The sequence below is a fragment of the Cryptomeria japonica genome, chromosome 6 (genome assembly GCF_030272615.1).
Source record: "Cryptomeria japonica chromosome 6, Sugi_1.0, whole genome shotgun sequence".
NCBI classification, from domain to species: domain Eukaryota; kingdom Viridiplantae; phylum Streptophyta; class Pinopsida; order Cupressales; family Cupressaceae; genus Cryptomeria; species Cryptomeria japonica.
In genome coordinates, this window is record NC_081410.1 from 9,215,510 (window position 1) to 9,232,913 (window position 17,404).

The 17,404-nt window shown below is 37.3% G+C and overlaps 1 protein-coding gene across 1 annotated transcript in view; it reads left to right on the forward strand.

The window, feature by feature from the left end:
- The first annotated feature begins 638 nt into the window (after positions 1 to 638).
- Positions 639 to 17,404, forward strand: part of LOC131070099 (uncharacterized) — a 96,118-nt gene continuing 79,352 nt past the window's right edge. The window contains exons 1-3 of the mRNA XM_059207089.1: positions 639 to 943; positions 1,023 to 1,099; positions 1,269 to 1,353. Coding sequence (XP_059063072.1) covers positions 862 to 943; positions 1,023 to 1,099; positions 1,269 to 1,353 — 244 coding nt within the window. The 5' untranslated portion in view covers positions 639 to 861. The remainder of the gene's footprint in view (positions 944 to 1,022; positions 1,100 to 1,268; positions 1,354 to 17,404) is intronic.

The following is a 17,404-nucleotide window of genomic DNA, read 5'->3' on the forward strand; positions in this document are numbered from 1 at the left end:
CCCTACAAATAGTAAAGAGATAGACTTTTGTTATGGATAAGTTTTACAAGTGTACTTGATGTAAAACACCAGGGAGAAAAAAATTATTATATATAAGAGTTTAATCCCACTTGTGATCATCATCAAAAAACATACATAGAAGCCAATATTTTGTGGAAAGCCAAAATTTGTATTGCCCAATTAAGAACTAACTCTCATCAACTTCATTTTGCACTTCTGTGAAAGTAGAAACAAAAAAACATTTGTGACGACAATTATGTAAATACCTTGACAGCTGTCAAGATCTTGGTAATATTTATTTCTTACTTAAATTTGGTGTCATAAAGATGACTTAAGTTTGGTGCTGGGACTCTTAGACTTGTTGGTCTGGTGGACATCATTAAAATTCTTCATTTATTGCATAAAAAAAAAGAATAGAATGCAGAAATTAATTTGATCAAAAAGTCTGTCCCATAAACTATTTTTAACCTTGTAAATGTTAATATTTCCTCCTCTTCTATTACTAAAAATCTCTTTGATAAGAAAGATCAATATAATGTATACAATAAAATGACAAATTTATAATTAAACAGTGACGTCATAACTTAACTAAAAGTCTCTCCACCCACGCTTTGAAATAAACAGCTACCAAAAAAAACATTTTTTACAGGACGGTGTACTGTACTAAACTGTCTGGAATGCATTCGCACGTACCCCGTCCTCTAATTTGAACTCCTCTAGTGAAAACGGTAATTTGAAACTCGTGAACCTGTAAAGAAAGTGCGCTATTCATCATTATTTTTAAAAAGCAAGACTGATTTTCTCTCATATCATTAAAATTCGTTTCTTTCTGGAGATTTTCAAAGTTAGCTGTGTTCAGGCATGGAGTCTATTGCAGATGTTAAATACATAAGCATGAGGACAGAGTTTCTAAACGTTCTGGCTGAAAGAAGATCAAAATTGGGTAGATGCATCTTCACCATTTCCGAACATTAATATTAATATGAATTTTTTTTCATATTGGTGATGATGTGTTGTTCCAGTGGGATGGACTGTGGAGCCAGCTCGTCCTGTGACAAACCCTATGTACCAGTTGGATTCCATTCCACAGTTTTGTGAGGTGTTTTTCTTTTTGATTGATTTGTTTTATATAATCTAATATATATGGATCATAGATTTAAATTCTCAGAATTCTCTGAGGTTTTCTTTTGATTCATTTGTCTCATTGCTTTAACATTTATGGGCCATTGATTTAATTTGATTATCTTGTTATGGAAATGCATTTGTAGGCAATGGCAGCCTGCCCAAGGAAAGAAATTCCTAATTTGGAGGAGGCTCTAGAAGAAGAGAATTTCTACTTGATTACTGAGGCGAGTTTTAATGCTTGCTTTTTGTTTCTCCTCATGATTTCATGTGTTTGAACATTATAGGCTTCCCGCTCAAAGGTGATAAGTCTTGCTTCTCTTTATTAAGTGTTATAATTTGCCACTCAACTGATCTGATGGCATCAAGTCTGGTGTTGATGGATGTATGTGCTAGTTTCATTGTGTTTTTTATGAGCTAATGCTTTTTGTTTATCTTATCCTATCTGTATAAATAGATATATATGTTTAGATGATTTTAGCCATGTAGATGACCTTACAAAAGGCCAAAAAGGAAGGATTAGTCTACTTCTGAAACTTGAGCTATATGATGCGATTTCAGTTGAACCCTTTTCTCATGTGTTGAGTTTTGCAGTTGCTATGTGTATCATATTTCAGACATTTATAATTTCTGGTAAATTAAGGAATGTCAGTTATCCTCAACTAGGGTTTCGATTAGACACCCCACATGCACACTTTATGTTGTTTATATGGGTTTGGCCAGACTTTATAATATACTTGTTATCACACTGATTGCACAGTGGCTAAATGCTCTATTTAGCCATCCGGAGAAATATAGTCACTGTAGGGCCTATGGGTTGCCTGTAAGTTGTAGTGAATCTCTAGAGAGGCTAGTTCCCTTGGAGCTCACGTAAAACTAAACTGGTGATATTGCTGCATATCAGGAAAAACGATAGAAAGTAACATGAAATGAATCTACTTTTACTGGGTTGATGCACCAAATTGGTTTAAAACCTTTAATGCTGTTTTGGACACACAACTAACCGATGATAATGCTGGTCTGTGAACAACTCAAAAATTTCACTTGCTCATGCGTCAATACTTCATAGGGAGGTCATGATATTCACTATCTTGGAAGGAAAATGTTACATTTCTTCACAACTTTGACTGTTAATATCATTTACAGCCTATAACTTGCACAAAACACATATTTCTACCTAAAGGTGTTGATAGTGAGATATAGTTTCAAGGATCTTCATATATATCACTAGAAGAGACATCAATCATATGATAACATGGCATCTCCCGCCGTCCCGCCACTACCACCATTGCTCCACCGGAGACACGGAGATGTCTTGGTGTCTCCAAGACTCCTTGGGAGACTCCTAGGCATCTCTCGAGGGGCGGGGAGACTTTCAGGAGTCTCCTGTCCGAACAAATCAAAAAGAAATTGATTTTTTTTTTGAGTGATTTTTGGGGGTAACCCTAATTTGATGTGGGCCTCACCCCTTCTCCCAATGCAATACAAAACCACTAAAACTATGTTGGCATGTTTGGCATAACTGATGCAAATGAAGAATGATAACTGAACTGATAAATGACTGTTTGTGATAACATTGAGATGAAGAGATTGAGATTGCATGACTGGATGACTTTGATTAGTTATTTGTGTTGTCATTGATGACAGCTGATGTCTACTATAATGTATTTTGTCATCTTAATCTTTTTTGTCTATCGGAAATGCCTTACCGGTATTGAGGACAGTGAACTGAGAATCGGGACCTTAACCGGTAAACGAGGAGATGTTTTGATTGATTTCGGCAATTGGTGATGATTGAAGTGTTGCGGTTTGGAACATGAGTTTGTATCTTTGTAATATGTATCTGACCGGAACCGCATCATGTTTTGGTTACTGGAAGTCATGTTTATGATTTCTGTGATATTTTTGCTAGGGTTTAAGAATGGTTTAAGGACCGGTAAAAAATTCTCTTAACCGGTAATGATTTTTGGTTTGGCAGTGATCTACATCAAGTTCATATGTTGGTGGTGACGTGGCACAACTCACGTGAAGTGTTTGAATTATGTTTTTGCGCGATCAAGATGGAATTTCTTGAGAATGTGCAAAGTGCTTAGCGGAATGAGCTAAGGGTTTGACTTTGTATCAGATCGAGTTGTTGTGATGAGTTACGATCACTCAACGATTAATATTGATTTGTAATTGATTGTAATGATCCATATGATGATCTATAATGAGTTGTAAAGATCTGTGATGATCTATGATGTAAATTTTAGGGTTTTGTAACCGACTAAGTTGAAAAGGTTATTTAGGTCGGTACAGTTGATGTTTGTAGTGTCGGTGGTTTTGACAAGTGTGTGAAGACGAACCAGAGTGTGAGAGATCTGAAGTAGAATTGGATTTGATCAAGCAAGTAGTTAAGTGCTATACCTAGATCATTCACTGTTGTTATCTAACAATTGCAGCAGCTAAAATCCCTTAATCGGGTAGGTCCTAACAAGCCTTACATTGTAAATCCCTTAACCGGGTAGCTAAGCATTTGAGTGTTAAATCCTCTTGTGAGGTTGATCCTAACAGGTCATAGCGCCTAACAGGGCTCATTATCCAAATCCCTTAACCAGATGACTCCTAACAGGGTCTGCTCCTAACAGGGCATCATTGTTATCTTCTAACCGGGCTTGGCTCCTAACAGGGCGCATTCCGAAAGAGTGCAAAATATTTGTGGGTACCAATTCCCACTGTGGTTTTTCCCTATTTGGGTTTCCACGTGAAAAATATGGTGTTCATATGGTGAATGTTTTTATGAGCTGTTGTGTTTCTTTTCAGTTAATGCATGGTAAATGAACACTTAATGTGCAGACATGATAAATCAGTTTAGCAGAAGATTATCAGTGATTACCGGTACTGGTAAAGAGTTTATTGCTGGTTTATGATTGATTTGATGAAGTTTTATAAGGTTGAGTTTTAAGTTTGAAATTGTTAATACTGATTCACCCCCCTCTTAGTATTAACCGGATCCTCTAAGATTAACAATAGGTATCAGAGCGTTGGTCCTCTGTGTGCAGAAAACCTAACAACTTGAGGGAAAGATCTTGAAGAAAGATGATTAAGAAGGAGGGTCCCAAGTTTACCAAGGATAACTATCGGATATGGAAAGACCAGATGAAGATACATATTAAAGGATTGGGTGCTCAGTATTGGAATCATGTGGTAAACAAGTATGTTGCTCCTACAACCACCCCCTTGACATCGGATGAGCTTAAAGAACAACAAGAAAACATTCAAGCCTTGGAAGCAATTGTAAGTACCTTATCTGATTCTGAGTATATAGACGTTCATGGATTAGAAATTGCATCTGAGGTATGGGAAAAATTAGAATTGATTTATGGAGGAGATGAACATGTTCAAAGAGCTAAGGAAGAAAGTTTAATAGGCAAATTTGATGACATGAAAATGGTTGATGGTGAGAACATTGAACAATATGGTCAAATGATTAAAGAAGTTGTAGGTGGTATTAAGAGTGCCGGAGCTAAGATTGATGATGATATTATTGTTAGCAAAATGCTTAGAACTCTCCTACCACAATATGCTATTACAGTTTCTGCAATTCAAGAACTGAGATCTATTTCTAAAGATAAAGTCACTATTGATTCTCTCATTGGAAAGTTGACTGCATTTGAGTTAAATGGTTTTGATAACAATGTTTCAAAACCGTTTGAATCTTCTTTTAAAGGTTTTGTTACTGATACATCTGTTAGGAAAGGAAAGGATATTTGTCATGATCATGACTGCAGGTCAAGTCATGGCGGTAGCAGAACTGGAGATGATAATGAAGATCATCTGATGGAACTTGAGGCAATATTGGCTAAAAGGTTTCCTAGAGGCACTGGTAAGTATAAAGGTAAATTACGCTTGAAATGTTTCTCTTGCAATAAGATTGGACACATTGCTGCTAACTATCCTAACACTGATAAGAAAGAGAAGTTCAGAAAATTTAAAGGAAAAGGACAGAAACATTGCTATGTTGTAGTGGATGAAGGTGTGACTGATGAAGAATCAGAAGAAGATGACAATGAGGAGATAGTGTTTGTTGCTATGAAGGAAGATTTGACTGATGAAAAGGCATTGGTGTCTCACATGGATAGCAGTAATGAATGGATAATAGATAGTGGTTGCTCACACCACATGACCAGTGATAGAAACAAGTTCTTATCACTTGAAGAATTTGATGGCCATATGGTAAGATTTGGTAACAATTCACCTTGCATGGTTAAAGGTAAAGGAACTATTTCATTAAATGAAAAAAGCAATGCAAATGATGTCTTTTGGGTTGATGGATTGAAATATAACCTTTTGAGTGTTGGTCAATTAAATGATAAGGGTTATCTTCTAGAATTTAAAAGTGGAGTGTGTAGGATTCTTGGAAATAATGGAGAATTGATTGCTACTGGAAAGCAGACAAGAGGTAATCTTTTTCATCTGAATACTAATGTGAATAGTTGTTTGGTGGCAAAGATTAAAGACGGTTATGGCACAAGAGGTTTTGTCATGTGAATTTTGACAATTTGATAAAGGTTAGTAAATCTAGCATTGTGAGAGGTTTGCCCTAGCTTGTTAAACCGGATAATGTGTTATGTAAAGACTGTCAGATGGGTAAGATGACTTCTGTATCTTTCAAAAGTAAGTCTTTTTCTTCAAAAAATATTCTTGATTTGGTTCATATTGATCTTTGTGGCCATGTGAAGACTAAGAGTTATTTTGGTGATAGATATTTCATGATTTTCACTGATGATTTTTCCAAGATGATGTGGGTGAGTTTTTTGAGAGAAAAGTTAGAGGCATTCAGTATATTCAAAGCATTCAAAGCTTTAGTTGAGAAAGAAACCAGGAAGAATTTGAAATGTCTGAGATTTGACTGGGGAGGAGAATTTACTTTTGATGAATTTGTGAAGTTCTGTGATGAACAGGGAATCAAGAGGCAGATGTCAGCTCCTAGAACTCCACAACAGAATGGGATAGTAGAGAGAATGAATAGAACAATTGTTGAAGCTGCTAGAACCATGTTGATTCAAAGTGAAGTACTGAAAATGTTTTGGAGAGAAGCAGTTAGCATTGTTGTTTACACTTTGAACCAGGTACTTGTCAAGAGAGGTAACAACAAAACACCTTATGAATTATGGCACGGCAAGACTCCTATTGTAAGTTATTTTAAAAATTTTGGGAGTAGATGTTTCATTAAACGTGATGATTACACTGGGAAGTTTGATGCAAAGTGTGATGAAGGTATTTTTCTTGATTACTCTATGAAGAGTAAGGCTTTCAAATGTTATAACAAGAGAACAAAAAAGATCATTGAAAGTGATAATGTGAAGGTAGATGAACTCTCTGAGAAATCTGATGAGACCAGCAGATTTGGACCTGAGAAAGATGAAGATAAACTTGTGTTTATTGAACCAGAGGTACAAAAGAATGATGAGCAGAACAATGCAGATATAGGTTCTCAACCGGTAAATGAAGATAGCGATGAAGAAGATGAAGAACGTGAAGCAAAAAGCACAACACCGGAACCGGTAATACCAAGGTATGTCAGACTGAATCATTCAGAAGAACAAATTATTGGAGATAAGAATGCTGGTGTACAAACAAGAAGGAAAATCAAAGAAAATTCCTGTCTGATTTCAACTATTGAACCTAAAACAATAAGAGAGGCATTGAAAGATGATGATTGGATCAATGCTATGAATGAGGAATTGGAATCAGATAGAGAAGAACAAGACATGGACACTTGTTCCCAGACCGGAAGACAAGAATGTTATTGGCACTAAATGGGTCTTTAGAAACAAGTTGAATGAAGAAGGCAAGGTTGTGAGGAATAAAGCAAGGTTGGTATGCAAAGGCTATGCACAAGAAGAAGGAGAAGATTATGGTGAAACCTTTGCACCTGTGGCAAGATTGGAAGGAGTAAGAATGCTACTTGCTTATGTTGCATTTAAAGGCTTTAAGGTCTACCAAATGGATGTTAAATCAACTTTCTTAATGACATCCTTGAGGAAGAAGTGTACATAGAACAACCGGATGGATTTGCTTTGTCTGAGGATAAAGATATGGTTTGCAAGTTGCATAAGGCATTGTATGGATAAAAGCAGGCACCGAGAGCATGGTTTGAAAGATTGCGTGCATACCTGATTAAGATAGGATTCTAGCATACCGATGAGGACAATAACATATATCTTAAGACTGATAGAGATAAAGTATTGATAGCTGAAGTATTTGTAGATGATATAATTTTTGGAGGTGATGATGATTTATGTATGGTGTTTGCTGAGGAGATGAAGAAAGAATTTGAGATGTCTCTTATTGGTGAGATTAAGTTTTTCATTGGGTTGTAGGTCCAACAATTGGATGGTGGAATATTTATCTGTCAGAGTATGTAAAGGAAGTGTTGAAAACATTTGGCATGGAAGATTGTAAACCGGTTGGTACTCCGATGGTGACAGGTTGTAAATTGTCTAAACAAGATGATTCACCCTCCGTTGATGAAAAAGAATACAGATCCATGATTGGTAAGTTACATTATGTTGTTCACAGTTGGCCTGATATTGCACATGTTGTTGGTTTGGTTGCTAGATTTCAGAAGGATCCCAAGGAGACTCACTTGGTAGTGGTGAAAAGGATATTCCAGTACTTGAAAGGCACAATAGATTATGGTTTATGGTATCCTTATAAAAATGATTTTTCTTTGAAGGTGTTTACTGATGCAGATTGGGGAGGCAATGTTGATGACCGGAAAAGCACTACCGGTGGAGCTTTTCTTCTTAGAGGTAGATTGGTTGGTTGGACAAGTAAGAAGCAAACTTGTGTTTTATAGTCAACAACAGAGGCAGAGTATGTTGCAACATCAATGAATTGCACGCATGCAATCTGGATGAGACATGTGTTAGAAGGTTTTAAAATTGATATGTCTGAACCGGTAACTATTTATTGTGACAATACAAGTGCAATTAATATTTCGAAAAATCATGTGTTACATGCAAAGACAAAACACATAGAATTGAAATATCACTTTCTGAGAGAGAGAGTCCAAGAGAAGCAAGTTAGAATGGAGTATGTGTCTAGCAAAGAACAGTTAGCAGACATTTTCACAAAACCTTTGCCGAAGACTACCTTTGAGTACCTCCGAGGTAAACATAGGGGTCAGACCCCTACTCAAGAAAAAATAGGATGCAAGAGATGCATCAATCCAGTGGACTTACTGAATATTCTTCACTGTGGATTGATGAAATGGTGGCTACTTTGCAGGGGGAGCAACTTAGATGAGTTTGTAGACATGTTGAAGACAACAACAACAACAAATTTTATGACAGGTGATGCTTATGCGGAGAAAATATATATTAGCCTAAGGGGGAGAAGAACTATAAGAGAAAGGAGGAGAAGTAAAATTGAGTAGGTGAAGGAGTGGTACAGGCAGATGATGTTCAATAGAAGTGTGAAGTGCAGCAGAGAAGTTCCAGATCTGAGAAGCATGATTTATGTTGGTGTTTATATTAGTGTTGCCATCAATGCCAAAGGGGGAGAATGTTGGCATGTTTGGCATAACTGATGCAAATGAATAATGATAACTAAACCGGTAAGGGATTGTTTGTGATAACATTGAGATGAAGAGATTGAGATTGCATGATTGGATGACTTTGATCAATTATTTGTGTTGTCATTGATGGTAACTGATGTCTACTATGTTGTATTTTGTCATCTTAGTCTTTTTTGTCTACCGGAAATGCCTTACCGGTATTGAGGACAGTGAACTGAGAATTAGGACCTTAACCGGTAAACAAAGAGATGTTTTGATTGATTCCGGTAATTGGTGATGATTGAAGTGTTGTGGTTTGGAATATGATTTTGTATATATGATTGGAACTGCATCATGTTTTGGTTACTGGAAGTCATGTTTATGATTTATGTGATATTTTTGCTAGGGTTTAAGGACCGGTAAAGAATTCTATTAACTAGTAATGATTTTTGGTTTGGTGGTGATCTACATCAAGTTCATATGTTGGTGGTGATGTGGCACAACCCGCGTGAAGTGTTTGAATTATGTTTTGGCGCGATCAAGATGGAATTTCTTGGGAATGTGCAAAGTGCTTAGCGGAATGAGCTAAGGGTTTGACTTTGTATCAGATCGAGTTGTTGTGATGAGTTACGATCACTCAACGGTTGATATTGATTTGTAATTGATTTTAATGATCCATATGATGATCTGTAATGAGTTGTAAAGATTTGTGATGATCTATGATGTAAGTCTTAGGGTTTTCTAACCAACGAAGTTGAAAAGGTTAGTTAGGTCGGTACAGTTGATGTTTGTAGTGTCGGTGGTTTGAGAAGTGTGTGAAGCCGAACCAGAGTGTAAGAGATCTGCCAAAGTGTTGCAGATTTGAAGTAGAATTGGATATGATCAAGCAAGCAGTTAATTGCTATACCCAGATCATTCACTGTTGTTCTCTAACAATTGCAGCAGCTAAAGTCCCTTAACCGGGTAGGTCCTAACAGGCTTTACATTGTAAATCCCTTAACCGGGTAGCTTAGCATCTGAGTGTTAAATCCTCTTGCGAGGTTGATCCTAACAAGTCATAGCTCCTAACAAGGCTCATATCCAAATCCCTTAACCTGGTGACTCCTAACAGGGTCTGCTCCTAACAGGGCATCATTGTAAGCTTCTAACCGGGCTTGGCTCCTAACAGGGTGCATTCCGAAAGAGCACAAAATATTGTGGGTACTGTTGACGTATATTTTGTACACCATCATACACAGAATAAAATACCAATAGGCATCTTATCCTCTCTTGAGAAAATAGTCTCTAACTGCTGAAGATTCGCATAAAGGATCAGTTAGGTAGACTCCAAGGTTCTTTTAGTAGGGTCTCTACGTGTGGACAAGCTCCAGTGGTATGATGTGATTTGCTGGGATCACAAGGGGACTTACATGTGATGATTGAACTTCCGATCTACTTTGCTGGACACAGGCTCTTACTAACTTAGATTTGAAAAAAAATGAAAAAAGGATAAGGGCGAAGAGAGGATCTAATCCTAATACTAAGAATGTAGGAGCAATGACTTGATTTTTGATGAAACTCTAACTAGATCTTGTTTTGACATCAATGGAACATCTACACAAGACTAGTGCGATCTTCTAAGGGAAGCTTTATGATGTTCAAATCATCACCGCAGGCATAGACACCATCAAGTTGATGCATATCAATGAAGAAGCGACAAATTGAAATTGAGCTTAGGCTGAATGATTCCAGTTGACTACACAAGGCAAGTCTGCAATCAACAAACTGCTAGTAGTATGGATGTACGAATTCCACCATCAATCAATCACATTTCCTCCATTCATCTAATCATCTACCATCTAAGATTGAAGACTCAACAAGAAACCATGCAAATTGCAAGAAACGACACACTTCACCATTACTTCAATGAAAATGGAGTTTGTTTACAATCAATGGCAACAATTTCTTGCCTTGTCCTCCTATTCTACTCTAATTGCTATTCTATCAATTTCTAACTACTCTCTATCTACTAACTGCTTTCAACTATTTCTATATTATCTCTCTAACTCCCTTTTACAAAATGAAATGTCAGGGCTTATATAGTGCCCACAATACAATTTGATGGCTTAGATCAATTCAAGATCAATGGCCAAGATTTTACAATGAAAACCCTAATTAGGGTTTGTTACAACCATTACATAACATTTAATGCTTGACCAATGATAAAATTGTATTGCTTGGACACATGTCCTCTCTAGAAAAATCGACCAATGGATAGCCAGGGTAGGTACATCGGAGTTTGTGCCACCTTCCATGAGTTAAGTACATTGAATCTGGACATGCTGAGATGGACCTCACTGATTGGAGACGTGATGACTAGGATGCCACCTCATCTGACACTTGTAACTTTGGTAAATATTCAACTTGATGTTGTTGAGAAGCTTGCTTTAATTAATTCATCTGGAATTATTTGCTTCTTCAACGAGCCCTTGTTCTAACTCCTTGTGTCCTTGATGTGCAGGATGATGATGTACCTCGCCTTGGAAAGTTGGATTGAAAGAGGTTGCCCATGTCCTTACTTGATCGTCCTGGCGAAGACCGTCCTGGCGAAGACCGTCCTGGATCCGACTTGATTTTCCTTGAAGAGATCTCCATTTGATGCCTACACAACATTTCAAAATTAGTACCATGATTTTGCAATACATAACATAAATTAGAGAGCAAATTTTAGGAAACTTAATGATAAGTCCTTTATTAATCATTTCCTAAAAACGACTATTGAGCTATGAATTCAAAATTCAAAATTTCAAAATCTAAGCTATGACGATCAAAAACTAAAACAATAAAACAAATATCGCCATACCTCAGTTGAGAGCTAACTCTAGAATGCAAAATGAATAAAATCGCCTAGGCAAAATTGGCGAAAGATGGTTTTCAACGTGATCTCCACTTCAAAATAAGAAATTCGCCACCTTTCAAATCTTTGACGTGATCTCCAATGCTTGACAAGTTCGCACAATTTAAACTTTAAGTTCGTATCTCCTTGGATAATATCTACGCCACCTCTGGATATATATTCGTACCACCTTGCTTGGAAGGAAATTCGCACTTCTCTAAACACAATTCGCACTTTCTCCTTCAAGATTGCATGTAAGAATTGATAAATGATAATGTGAAAATAATGATTTTCACTCTCCCTTTAGAGCGCTCACCTCACCATTCACCCCCAAGGCCGACTTGTGTAAAAATAAGGCAATTTAAATGATTTTTAATAAGTAATAAAGGCCGACCTCCATATTTAAGCGCTCCCTTTGATTTTTAATAAATTAATAATTAATTATTAATCAAATGCCTTTATTTTTAAATTATCAAATTCGATTTTTTAAAGGCAAAATAATTAATAAATGTTAAGCGCAATATTTAAATGCTAATTTAATAGGATTTTCAAACTTATCGATCTTAGCATTTAAAATAAATTTAAAAAAATGTTTGCTTGAGCGCCAAATTATTTTGAAAATGAAGTATACGTACCTCATCGCCCTGGTCCCTTGGAGAGGGACAGGAGCGATCCATTACTTTGGTCATGATTCTTGCAATTTTTACATCCAAGGTCTCCATCTCCACGTTGGATTTGCTATTTTCGTTAGGTCCTTCGAGCTAGAACGTCTTGCTTGTGTGAACAAATGCCTTTATAACCATTATCGCCCTGGTCCCTTGGAGAGGGACAGGAGCGATCTTCATGTTATCTCCATTTCAAACTTGGATTAATAACATTTTAACGTTCACCACCTTTGTATTATCTTCAAATGATATTTTAAACCCCTTGCAACTTCGCTTAGACGTGATCTTTGGAAGGATAACGAGTGCTTTAGTAAATATCGCCTTGGTCCCTTGGAGAGGGACAGGAGCGAACTTCATGTTTCTCCTTGATCTTGCATCTTTGATCTTTAATCTCCATCATAAGGCGAATAATAACATTGTTTCTTCATTCCACGCTTGTTTCACTTGACTTCTACAAGGCGTTTTTGATGTTTGGAGGATCATCGCCCTGGTCCCTTGGAGAGGGACAGGAGCGATCCTTGTCTTCTAGCTTGCAACTCTTCATTCTTGATTTTAACTTCTTCGTTCATCACCCTTCAACCTTTCAAAAGACATCTCAAACCCTTTGCAACTTTGTTTTAACATAATTTTCGAAGGATTATAAGTGTTTTGGCAAATATCGCCCTGGTCCCTTCCTGAGGGACAGGAGCGATCCTAGTGTCCTGGCTCAAATTTGTAAACTTTTGATCTTTGTTCTTCGTTCATTGTCTTCCAAAGGACATCCTTGACCATGCCTATCTTTGCCTTGTCTTGGTTTTGACGGAACATAAGTGTTTTAATAAAAATCGCTTTGGTCCTTGTCCAAAGGACAGGAGCGATATAGGCTCCTTGGCTCAATTGATAACATTTTGATGTCAAAAACCTTTGTATATCATCTTCAAAAGACATCTTAGACCTTGTATGACCCCGCAAAACCTTGACTTAACGTGATTTTTGAGAGATTTGGCCAATATAATCAATATCGCTCTGGTCCCTTCCTAAGGGACAGGAGCGAACTTCAAGTTTTTGAGCTTGTCCTTGCTTCCATCAACTTGCCATCACTTTCATTGCGTAGAATGAAGTCCCTTTGATCCCCTTGGATACTTGATGTTTGATAAACTTTCAAAATTTAGAGCTTCATGAGGATTTCGCTCTGGTCCCTTGGAGAGGGACAGGAGCGAACCTAGGTTTTTAAGTGCAAATCCTTCATTTTGGCGATCCTTGTAACTTTGTGCTTGATTGAGACGCTTCGAAATGTCCTTGCCACCTCTCTCCTTGACTTGGAGTGGTTTGAATTTGAGGAAAAGGCAACATAACTAAGATATCGCCCTGGTCCCTTGGAGAGGGACAGGAGCGAATTTGTACTTGTAGTCTCCATCACACTTCGCCAGCTTCCAAATTTATCTTCAACGGTCTTGTAATGTCCCCTTTCATTCATCCATGCCTTGGAATTCATTGTAACTTGGCAAGAAATTTGTCTAAGACAAAAATCGCTCTGGTCCCTTGGAGAGGGACAGGAGCGAACTTGGGCATTTGGGTCCCTTGTTGACGTTTGATAATCTTCAATTTGTCTTCAATGGGTTCAATTCATCTCCTTTCTTGCCTTCAAACATAAAACTTGCTTGATCTTTGCCCAGATCGTACCTTATGAAGAATTTCGCTCTGGTCCTTCAGTGAGGGACAGGAGCGAATTTGACCCTCTAGGCAAAAACTTCATCATTTCATTGTTTTTGATCAAGTCTGGATGCTCTATCATGCTCATTTCGTCCTTCACCATGCCTTTGATGTCTCAATTCGTCCAAACACGGTCATGAATAGCTCAAATAAGTATTTTCGCTCTGGTCCCTTGGAGAGGGACAGGAGCGAAATTTGACTTTTCACACTCTCTATCAGGATAATTTTTATGGAATATAACATTTAAGTATAAGTGATTATATTCCATATATACTTTCAGGATGTTTGAGAGTGGTTTCAGACCTCCAGGAGTTATATTGCAAAATCTAGTTTTTGGAGGTTTTTTTTTTTAGTTTCCAGACTTAGTCAAATTTCAAGATCAGGACATTCCAGACTTAGCCAAATTTCAGGATCAGGACCTCACTCAAGCCGGACTTGCTTATCCATGTGATCCCCTGGGCGACGTTCAAAATGCAAAGGCTAGCTAACAAAACCCTAAAAAACCTAAAGAACAAAACCTAAAAAAGCAAAAAAACATGGGTCCCCATTTGCAATGGGGCGATGTGTGAAAACGTCACAACAGGTACCAATTCCCACCATGGTTTTTTCCTATTTGGGTTTCCACGTGAAAAACATGGTGTTCATATGGTGAATGTTTTTATGAGCTGTTATGTTTATTTTCAGTTAATGCTTGGTAAATGAACACTTAATGTGCAGACATGAAAAATCAGTTTAGCAGATGATTATCATATTTATCAGTGATTGCCGGTACTAGTAAAGAGTTTATTGCTGGTTTATGATTTATTTGATGAAGTTTTATAAGGTTGAGTTTTATTTTGAAATTGTTAATACTGATTCAGCCCCCCTCTCAGTATTAACTGGATCCTCTAAGATTAACAAACTACAGATTTCATTCACATTTCTAATTCTGATTTTTTTTACCAGCTAGCTGAAGTGGAGAAAAAACTTGGAACACTGGGTAACACACAACAGAACAACCTCTTATGAAGGAAAAATAACTTATATTTATTGATTGAGAAGGTGTACAGCAGCGAGTACAAGTCTGGAAAATATCTCTTGAGTTACAATGCCATTAGAAGACCAGAAAGAATTGGCTTTCAAATTACAATACTAGTCTAGAAGAGCAAAAAAAGGTCCCTACAAAAAGAAGGCTAAGGTTTTAATTTATGCTGTGCAACAGCTCGCTACAACAAAGGAACATGTGTGAGGGAAAAATGAGAAGTGTTATATTACTTTTCTCGGTCAAATCCTCCTTGGACGTTTAGCTGATCTGTCCCCATTCCCGAGGCTCCAAAAGTGCTCCAAAATGATGACGAATGAAGAAAAGTCATCTGCTTCGACTCATCCATTGATGGTGCCCCTCAATCATCTCCTAGATGTTCTCAACTGGCTCAAATTGGGTCAAAATTACCTCTTTAAACTCCTAAATCACATGTACAAGTCACCGAAATGCCCTATATTCTCTCCATGATGCCTCCAATCTGCCCAACTGCCTATTACTTCTTCAAACTGGTGTAACTTCCATTCCCGTGATCAGAGGGCATGTGCAAAGAAAGCTTGGAGTGAGTAGAATACCTCCTAGGTGTGGGAAAAGTCTTAGGACATGATTTTCAACATGTGTCATATATTTAATCTCTGGTTTATGCTCCTTTGATGGCTGCCACTGTGGGAGATCTTTTGACTTTCACAACATTACTTCTATGATTGTCATTCATAACACTGTCACTTTTTTTGATCTTTCTCATAATAGCCTACCCTTATAGCACTGTCCCTTAACATGTTCACTGATTTCTTCTTGGTACTATCACGCTCCTTTTTGGACTGTCATGCCTTTTGTTCACTTTACACAGTTATCTTTCACGGTCACTTTGTCATGCATTACTTTCTTGCCTTTGTAAAGACTGTCCTTTCAAAAGCCTCTGTGCTAGATAATTGTCTCACTTTCTTTTATGCCATTCCAACTGTCATCTTGACTATCTCTTGGTCATTTTTCCTCTTTCACTCTAAATGGCACTTGATCTTATACCATGCTCATAGCATGAATGTCTCTGCTGGTCTATACTTTTGGTTTGTATGTATGGTTTGTGCTCAGTCATTGTCATGTTTCCCATCAAGGTATATCCTTGTAGGGTTTGTCTTTTTAATCTGTCTTGGACTGTGTAGACTGCCCTTTTTGTTACTGTGCACTCTTCTCAAGTATTTCAACACTTGCCCTTTGTCTCCTTCTACAAGCTTCAAAGATTTTTAGTTTTTACTCTTATCCCTTTGAATTTTCTTTGTCATTTTTCTTTGATTGTTCATATTAGCTTTAAACTTAGGGTCTGCTGTATACTAACTTCCCTTTAAGGTCTATAATTATCTTCAACTGTTATTCTTCCTTGAGAGTTGTTCAGTATTCAAGGCCATCCTTAATGCTTGCCTTTAACAATATAATACTGCTGTTATCCTCATTTGTGCAACACAACATGATGTTCTTAACATCTATTATACTGTCTACTGCTAAAAGACTAGCTTCAAATGCCTTGCAACGTTATATTATTCACCTTTATGACTGCCATAAATTCATCTCACTATTAATAGCAGTGAACCCTCCTGGTAGCATGCTTTGACTGAACTCTGTCTTTTATCATGCTTAGAAGACACTCACTGTCATATCATGATACTTATGTCTGCTGTCCTCTAATATTTACCTCTGCCATCCTTTGGTCTTTCTTCTTCTTTTTGTAATGTCCCCTTCTTAGTGTTGATGCATTCAGTGGTCCATTGGCCTATTCCGGAGACCCATAGGCTATGTGGAAAGGAGAATTAGGGTTTCCATCTTTTGTGGAGTTCTACTCGAGCTTGTCAGGGTTAGTCAGGAGGGAATTCTTCATTTCTGCTTGTGGTTTCCTTCTAGGTTTTCCATGGACTCCAGTGTGGCATAACATGCAGTTGACTCTTTGGTGAAATGTGAACTTACTATTTTTAGTAAGTTAGGGTTTGGCTGTCGGGATGGTGCAGTCTTACTGAGCTTTCCAAGCTCTTTCTCTGGGTGCAAAGATCATGATTGTCGGAGCAGTATTTCATGACTTACTATTTTTAGTAAGTGGCAGTTTGAGCATTTCTATTTTTGGCAGTCTTGGATATGGTCCCGATCTAGCACAATTCAGTGGTCTTCATTGCTCAGCTTCATCCTTGATTTTTGTGATAATCAGTATTGGAGTTATAAGCTATTTAATTAAATATTATTTCCTTATCCTAAGGTTTAATATTTAATTATTTATTTACTGATTGTTGATATTGGGAATTGTGCATAATATGATTTTTTCCCAAGTTTGTCTAGGTGAATTATTTTGTGTTAAGAAGGGACACCTAAGGACCTAGAATTATTTTGTGTTAAGAAGGGACACCTAAGTGAATGAGAGGACTTTATTTTAATTGACAAAGTAAACTTGCATGCCAAAAAATTGTGGTCTTCTTCCTAGGCGTGTTTTTGATTGGGATATG